We start from the raw sequence: 8,738 nt of genomic DNA, 5'->3' as shown, positions 1-8,738 counted from the left end.
TGTTAGAGACTGCGCAGAAGTCTTCTTCGTCTTTTTCTGGTTATGAATGTTTTTATTCCTACAGTCGTCTGACTTGACTGATTCATAGTTTATTTTAATTGTTTTCCTAACCACTCAAGACTTCCTCATGCCTACTGTGTTATGGGGCAGTTTTTGATGAGCAGTAATACCACTCCTATTAAACGCACTGCTGAACTTTGCCACGACAGGAAATACCGACCATGTTTGGTGCCGGCATAAATGACACACGGAGACGGTGTGATCCATTCTTCAGAATGCTGAGGGCCGGACGGGCGATTTCCGTGCGACTCGTGTCGAATGACATATACACAGCGGGAGGCCTAGTGTCACATGCTTTTACAGCTCTGATAGCAGCGACATAAGACAATGAGAGAGCTCTTGTGAAGACTGGGTATGGTGTGGAGTGGTGTTCTTTCCCCTCCATGTAATGCAGTCGATATGGAACTAAGGCTCTGTCATTTAACTCGGCGTTTGGAAGGTAAAGTTCCCCTTGTGGTGTGAGCATGCAGCAGTGACCCCAGGCTTCTCTGGAGAAGTTTGATATGTTCAGATTAGCACCGTCCTTTATAAAGTGACCCCCGTCTAAGGCAGGCTCTCTACATTTATCCTAGGGATCAAATCATAAAGTCATATCCTTTCATGATTTCATTCAGATCCTCCTCTATGAGGAGTGGATGAACAGAACGGAAGGGGACCACAGAGAAGAACAGAACAAGTCTAATTACTTATGGTCGCAGCTTAGGTCATTGAGGAGTGAGTCATGTTTAACTTCACGTTATTTAGTTATCATTGCTGCCGCATCGGCGTAGCTCTTGGCAGATCTCGGGCCTCAGAGGATGTCATTCCCATTTGCTCTCTGAGTGCCCACTGCGTGCCAGACGCTGCTGGCATTGGGGTGGTCACAGAGGATGACACAACCACCGTGGGGGAAATGTAAGAGCCGGTGCCATTTCTGAGTATTTTTTTTTTATAAAGAGGAGTTCCAGACACTTCTGAGAGAGATGAGAGTTGTTTGACTGCAGCTCGGACCGCCCAGACAAGGTGCTGTGGCAAGGCGCTCGACTGGCCCACACAGTGGGAAAGGGAACGCGGTCGCGGACTGTGTGCTGGGATCTGGGATTCCTGAGGGCACCCCGTGAAGTGCCCACCAGCTTCCATTTCCTTAAGCAGGCTTTACAGGCTGCCTCCTCTCTGAAGGTCACGGCGAGGGCTCAATGCATTTTTATTAGAAATAAAATGGGACCGTAGAGTGGCCTTTTCACATCTCATTTGGATAAGTTGAATAGGCAAATTTTACTTTATATTTATAAAGTCGTGTTGTTTCCCATTTCCCATTTAAAACGCGGTTCTTACCCAACCTGCCATGGAGAAAGACAGGCTTAAAAAGTTGGGGCTTGGGGCGGCGGCGAGGGCATGAGTGGGGAGGTGGGGAGGCAATGGGGGGATAAGGACACATATGTAATACCTTAATCAATAAAGAAAAAATATAAAAAAAGCTGGGGGTTGGGATGACCTGTGATGATAAACGGGGGCTCACCAAGTGAAGGTACACACGTGTGTACATGCAATAGGCATGCGACTTTGGAGCAGCCTGCTGTCTAAGGCAGGAAGTGAATGCGAGCACTGAGGGCTCTCAGCTCTCCTCAACCCAACGTTTGCAGGAGGTCTCACGTGTCGGGATCAGAGCCCACGTCAGTCTGTCTCTCGGAGCCCTGGGTGCCAGGCAGACTCCAGTCAGTAACCAGCTTGTGCCCCAGCGTGATGCCGACCTCAGCTTTGTCAGGAGAATGAAGGGGGACAGTGTGCATGAAGAGGCTTGTGCAGTGTTAGGAGGAGGCATTCAGAATTTCCCCTTCGGAGGCGAGAAGGCTATACAAGTAGCCAATGGATACCCTCTTTTCTTCTTTTTTTTTTTATTGTTTAAAGTATTACAAATAGTAGTACGTATGTCTCCTCCCCCCCCCCCCCAATTGACCTTCCCCCAGCCTCCCCTACCCCTCGGCACATGCTCTCACCCCCCCTCCCAGTGTCTTGCGTCCATTGGTGTGCTTATATGCATGCATACAAGTCCTTCGGTTGATCTCTTACCTCCCCCTCGCCCCCCAACCCTCCCCAGCCTTCCCACTGTCGTTTGACAGTCTGTTCGATGCTTCTCTGCCTATGTATCTATTTTTTTCATCAGTTTATAATGTTCTTTATTATCCATAAATGAGTGAGATAATGTGATATTTATCTTTCTCCGACTGGCTTATTTTGCTTAGCATAATGCTCTCCAGGTCCATCCATGCTGTTGCAAATGTTAAGAATTCCTTCTTTTTTTACAGCAGCGTAGTATTCCATTGTGTAGATGGACCACAGTTTTCTAATCCACTCATCTGCTGATGGGCACTTAGGCTGTTTCCAAATCTTAGCTATGGTGAATTGTGCTGCTATGAACATAGGGGTGTATAAATCCTTTCTGATTGGTGTTTCTGTTTTCTTGGGATATATTCCTAGAAGTGGGATCACTGGGTCAAATGGGAGTTCCATTTTTAGTTTTTTGAGGAAACTCCATACTGTTCTCCACAGTGGCTGCACCAGTCTGCATTCCCACCAGCAGTGCACGAGGGTTCCTTTTTCTCCGCATCCTCTCCAGCACTTGGCATTTGTTGATTTCTTGATGGTAGCCATTCTGACAGGTGTGAGATGGTACCGCATTGTCATTTTAATTTGCATCTCTCGGATGATTGGTGACTTTGAGCATGTTTTTTTCATATATCTCTTGGCCTTCCTTCTGTCTTCTTTCAAAAAGTATCTATTTAGGTCCCTTGCCCATTTTTTGATTGGGTTGTTTATCTTCCTTTTGTTAAGTTGTATGAGTTCCCATAAATGTTGGAGATTAAATCCTTATCGATGATAACATAGGCAAATGTGTTCTCCCATGCAGTGGGCTTTCTTGTTGTTTTGTGGATGGTTTCTTTTGCTGTGGAAAAGATTTTTATTTTGATGTAGTCCCATTTGTTTATTTTCTCTTTAGTTTCCATTGCCCTAGGAGCAGTATCAATGAAGATATTGCTTTGGCATATCAATGATTACCCTATTACGTAAGCTTTAGACCATCAGAAACATGTAGAGTAAAAGCCACTATCCTGGTGGCAATCCTTTTTTACCCGTTCGGTGTGTGCCCCAGAATTTTTAAAGTACTTTGTTTATCTACATGTTCATATGCATTTGTAAAATCACACATGCAGTCATTTTTGCTTACTTTGCAACACATAGTATCATACTCTGTGCCTTGTTCTCTGACATTACCTTTTCACACTATATTTTTTTGGTCTTTCCTGGTATTACAAACAGATCTACTTCATCCCTTTACTGTTTTAAGGTATTTCATTGAATGGAGGTGTCACCATTTATTTGTCCCCCCCTCCCCCGGGGGTACATTTATTCCTTAATGTTTCAGTTCCTGTGCATGGACCAACTGGACATTAAAGGAAATCATGGTTTACACTTTGTTTCTTTGCTTTGCAAGGAGAGATTGGCGATCTTGGAGATGCTCAAAGTGCTGAGTCATGCTTAGTGTATTCAGATCTCTTAGTGGAAACAGTTCCCATGTAGCCAGGAGATGCCTTTCTCAGCTTGTCTGACTGTGGGCGTCTGCCGGGTGGCCCTTGACCATAGACTTCGAGGGTGTGGGTGGGTCGCAGACAGGGCAGCCTATGAGGGTGCAGCTGTCACCTGATCATCAAAGTTTTCCTAAAACACATTTTTGTCAGCTTCTCTCCTTCATTTCCCTCCTTCCTACCAAACATATACTGCCGTCTGCTCCGTACTAGATCTGGTCCCTGTCACTAGTCACTTTCCAGGGTGGATCACACAGGGAACAAATAGTGAAAATAACATGTTCTGTGATAAGGAAGAGCTGTCCTTAGGTGTTCACACAGCGCTGCGGGTGTGGAGGGCGGGGCAGGGACCCCTGCCACGTGGACCCCCGGTTTGAGTCAGTAAAAGTTTGCCGGGAGCTTCCTCATACCAGCGTTTGAGATGTAGGCGAGAATGTACTGGGGTCACTTGTCCCTTCGCTGGCGGTGTCCTTCGAGTTTTAATCGGTGCAGGAGGAAAGGAAATTGTACGATGAGGACATTATCATCTGAAGGCAATGGTGCGATTTCAGTTTCAAAGTTGCTGGCAAATATATTGTGTCACAAATAGATGATGTGTAGGATAAACATATAGATTCTGTACTCTGGGGACCCTTGCAGTCTTAGCAGCTGAAAAATTGGTGTTCTAATACTATCCTGATAAACCAGAGGTGTGGTTTGCCTGCGATTTGTGTGTTCATAGACAAGGCCGGCTCTTTGCTGTCCAGTGCCTACTGGTCTGCACCTGCCTGCCCTCCCACCTTGTCCACACGCACATGTGAGTGTGGGCAGGGAGCCTGCACCGTGCCCCTCCCCAGGGCAGGCTCTGCCGATCCTGCGCAGTCCCGTTAGCTCACCGTGCAGCCGTCAGCCCCGGGGTCCTGGCCGTTCTCTGCTGCCCTGCACACGTCCTGTTGCTCTGTCAGCCTCTGCCCCTCACAGCCTGCACAGCTGTGGGCTCAGGCTTCTTAGTCTCATTCCCGGAAAGCCACAGCCCTTAGCATGGCCTCTGTCTGGGCGCAACTGGCTGCTCACCGTTAGCGAAGGCAGGGGACCCTAAACGCGCACCCTCGAAACCGCTGACCTTCAGCGCGGCCCCGGTGTGAGAGAATCATTTGTAAACTGCAGGTGGGGACACCGGCTGCTTCTCCGCGGGCTAACCTTCTACTTCCATGAATTTTGTGTATTTTTCTGCTGGAACCCAAGACCCATAGGAAGATGAAAGTGTGCCGTTTGCTTTATGTCTCAACTTTGCGTCAGTACGCAGTACCGAGGGCGCCCTGAGATCCTGTGTACAGATCGGGGTGTGCTGCCCCAGGCGTGGAGGTTTTGAGAGACCTTTATGCAGCCACACAAAAGCTGACTGTTGTTGAGGCCATTGGTAAACATCACATGTCCGTGGTAGGTTTGAGATCTTACATAACATTGTTACATCCGAGAAAATGTATGCAGGCCCAGTGCTGCATTATCAGATACTACAGTGTTAATGTTGTTTTGGAAATGAAATTGCAATTCTTTCAAGAGGAAATGGTCTATTTGAATCCCATAATTTGGGATGCTCTCTGCTTAGAATTTAGGATAAATGGATCTTTCTATTCAATATTTTGTAACCTAAAAAAAAGAAAGGTGGGGCAAATTTGATCTTTTAAAAGTGTGCGGACTTGACTTCTTACTTTAAAATCAGTTTAGGAAACTAATTCCCAGTGCATCCAATGCCTCAATGGGAAGAGCTATTTTCTTACATAATAGAAACGTCTCAGGAAATTGGGGTGGCTCTCTGTGTACCCGAGGGGCTGTCACACACCTTTCTAAGCAGAAACCAGGCAGATCACAGATTTGTTCTTGTGCCGGGCCTCAGACCGACTCGCGCTCCCTGGGCCCGGAGGTAGATTCGTGACCCTGAGTTGGTGGTTTCTGAGCGCTTTCAGCAGGAATCCGAGGCGTTCCTTAGTTCCTGGCTGAGGGTTTCGATGCTTTCCTGTCATTCAGCCGCTGAGAGTGTGCGCTGGTCAAGTGAACGATTTAGTGGCAAATTGTCCTGGTCACGGTGAATCCTGCAGCGTTTGAGCCGTGTGCCCTGCTCGCACGGTGGAGCCGTTCCCCGGCTCAAGTTGAAACGGTCTCCCTGACAGTCCAGTCTGCACAGTAAGGCCAGAGTATCACGTGCCGAGGGGCTGGGCGTCAGAGCTCCTGCCTGCGGCCGAGTAGTCTGCGTGATGCTTCGGAACATGTCGGCGTGCCCTGCTCTCCTGGGCGTTGGTGGTGTGAGCGGCTGGCAGGAGACGGCCTGGTGCGGCTGGAGCACAGTTTGGCTGCAGCTTGGGTCTCAGGGCAAGTTAGCAGGTGTGTTTCTCAGGCGGCACGGAAATGGTTGGGCGAGTGACCGGCTCTGAGCATGGGAGCTGTTTGAGTTGTTGATGGCTGCGGGTGAGGGGGAGGGTATCTCCCCACAGTTAGACCCTCGGACTTGCTACAGGGGAGCTTTCTTCTCTCCCTTCTCCACCCAAAACCCGAACCGTAGTGAGATATGTGTTCACCCGCAGCGCGAAGTGCAATTGCGAGGTAGCGCGTCCTCGTCGCCTGGAGTTTCCCGGTGTGCGGGGTGAACGACCGAAGGTGACGAGGCTGCTTTCCCTGCAGGCTCCGTGTATGAACCTCTGAAGAGCATCCACCTTCTGCAGCCCGATCATGAGAGTCTGTGGGAGAAGCTGGATCGTTACTACAGAATCGGTGAGCGGCGGGGACGCGCCTTTGGCCCAGCGCTTGCTCCCCTCCGTGATGCCCTGGACATCACGCGTGATGCCCCTTCGCTGGGATGTTGGGCGGCGGCGCTAAGGCCGCTCTGTGCCTGCGGCATGGGGTGCCGGGACTGCAGAAGGAGCCAGCAGTCACATCCGTCCCTGGAATGATTGTAGCGCTGTCACCGGGGTCCCTGGTGCCCCTTCAGCCTTCCAGAACATTCCAGAGGCTTTCCTGAGGGCACTTGCCTGGTTTGTGCCCGTCCTCGCTGCTCATTCACTTATGCCTGGCTCCTGGGCAGCCCTGAGCCTCCCGTAACCGTCTCTAATTGGAGATACAGACGTGACCTCGGGTCGCTGGTACTCATGTGGGGTCCCTGTCCTGCTGTGGCTTTGTTTTTGCCGGTATTTGCCTGGAAAGTTTTGTTTTCTGTGTGTGTGTGTGTATGTATGTGTGTATGTGTGTGTGTGTGTATGTGTGTGTATGTGTGAGTGTGTGTATATGTGTGTGTGTGTGTGTGTGTGTTTGTGGGGGGGGGTTCCCTCTTTGTCCCTCAGAACTAAGTCAAAATGCCTCTGTTTTGTGTCAGTTTTCTTCATGTGCCATATACTAGCCTAGTAGGGCAGATACTATAACAATTGGTTTATTTGTCTCCCCGACACTAAGGATTTTTGCTTGTTTGCTTCAGCTTTACATAATACCTTAATTCAACTTCCTTTGGTCAGAATTCTGGGATATATTTTTATGTTGCCCTTTATTTTCTTTGAAGCCATAGCTAGCTGCAGTGACTTAGCGTGGAGCTGTTCCCACATCATCAGAAGTTTTACGCTACAGCTCAGTTTAGAAACAACCAAACTGTCAGAAGTGGGCGAGGCTGGGGCGGCCCGGGGGCGGGGGCTGTGCTGTTCACGCTTCTCCTGCCTCCTTGCAGTCAAGGCCACGGTGCTACTGTACCAGAGTCCCACCACCGGCCTCTTCCCCACGAAGACCTGCGGTGGGGACCAGCACGCCAAGGTCCAGGACAGCTTGTACTGCGCCGCGGCCGCCTGGGCTGTGGCCCTCGCGTACAGGTGAGCGGGCGTGCGCTGCCCCTCTCTAGGGAGAGGGCGTTCACCCAGGACGCCGGGTCAGCTGTCCCTGGCTCTGCGTGGACTCACTGCGCCTTCCCGTCTGCGTAAGGGTGTACACAAGACTGTTTAGTGTTTCACGAGCATAAGTTCTCACCTCTGGGTCGGCACATCAGCATAGGTGGTGGCAGAAGGAGCTGCCACGGGAAGGAACTTGAAGAAGATACAGATACGGGGAAGGTTAGTCAAGGCCACAGTGCTGCTGGCCAGAGCCCAGACTCAGCCTCTTGTTCACGGGTTGGAAGGACTGCTATTGTTCAACTGTCCTAGTGCCTCCAGCAACATACAGATGCGTGCAGCCCTGTCAGAAGCCAATGGCTTCTTCTCAGACGAGAGCATGAGTCCTAAGATGCATCCAGAACTACAGAAGATCCCAAATAGCTAAAGAACCTTTGAGAAAGTACAAAGAGGGAGGGATCAGGCTCCCTGATGTCAATTCTAGAATACAAATCAAAACAAAATAATAGTCAAAACAGTATGGTACTAGAATGAAATATATATATGTATGTGTGTATATACTAATAAAAGGGTAATCCTACCTAATAATAGACAAATATGCAAATTGACCGCACCTTTGCTATGCCCAAGCCACGCCCACCAACCAATCAGGATGAGTATGCAAATTACCCCAACAAAGATGGTGGCTAATTTGCATATCAAGACGGCGTAGAAAGAAGCCAAGAGCTGCAGAAGGGAGCAAAACTGCGGAGAAGCAAGCAAGCCAGGGGGAGGAGCGGAGGCAGGGCCGGGGGAGAAGGGGAAAAGCAGGCTGGCTGGCAGAGAAGGCAGGGCAGGGGAGAAGGGAGGAGCGCAGGCGGGGCTGGGGGAGAAGGGAAAAGCAGGCTGGCTGGCAAAGAAGGCAGGGCGGGGGAGAAGGGAGGCGCGGAGGCGGGGCCAGGGGAGAAGGAAGAAGCGTGGGCGGGCTGGCGGAGAAGGGAGAAAAGCAGGGGGGCTGGTGGAGAAGGCGGGGCAGGGGACAAGGGAGGAGAGCAGGCAGGGTGGGGTAGAGTGCAGCAGGAAACCCTATTGCAGGATTTTTCCTGCAACGGGAACGCTAGTATATTAATAAAAGGGTAATATGCTAATTAGACTGGGAGACTGGATGTCTTCCTACCGTCCGACTTCCTTCTGGACAAAGCCACGGTGGTGGGGCCGAGGCAGAGGCAGTTAGGGGTGATCAGGCCTGCAGGGGAGGGCAGTTGGGGGCCATGAGGCCAGCAGGGGAGGGTAG

The 8,738-nt window shown here is 50.2% G+C and overlaps 1 protein-coding gene across 3 annotated transcripts in view; it reads left to right on the top strand.

Moving 5' to 3' along the window:
* PHKB (phosphorylase kinase regulatory subunit beta) overlaps window positions 1-8,738 on the top strand; it is a 70,325-nt gene that overhangs the window by 7,890 nt on the left and 53,697 nt on the right. For all 3 annotated transcript variants that reach the window (XM_028127007.2, XM_028127009.2, XM_054710340.1), the window contains 2 exons: window positions 6,282-6,371; window positions 7,312-7,450. In XM_028127007.2, coding sequence (XP_027982808.1) covers window positions 6,282-6,371; window positions 7,312-7,450 — 229 coding nt within the window. The remainder of the gene's footprint in view (window positions 1-6,281; window positions 6,372-7,311; window positions 7,451-8,738) is intronic.

The sequence above is a fragment of the Eptesicus fuscus genome, chromosome 21 (genome assembly GCF_027574615.1).
Source record: "Eptesicus fuscus isolate TK198812 chromosome 21, DD_ASM_mEF_20220401, whole genome shotgun sequence".
Taxonomy (NCBI): domain Eukaryota; kingdom Metazoa; phylum Chordata; class Mammalia; order Chiroptera; family Vespertilionidae; genus Eptesicus; species Eptesicus fuscus.
This window is presented reverse-complemented; position numbering and strand designations above follow the sequence as displayed.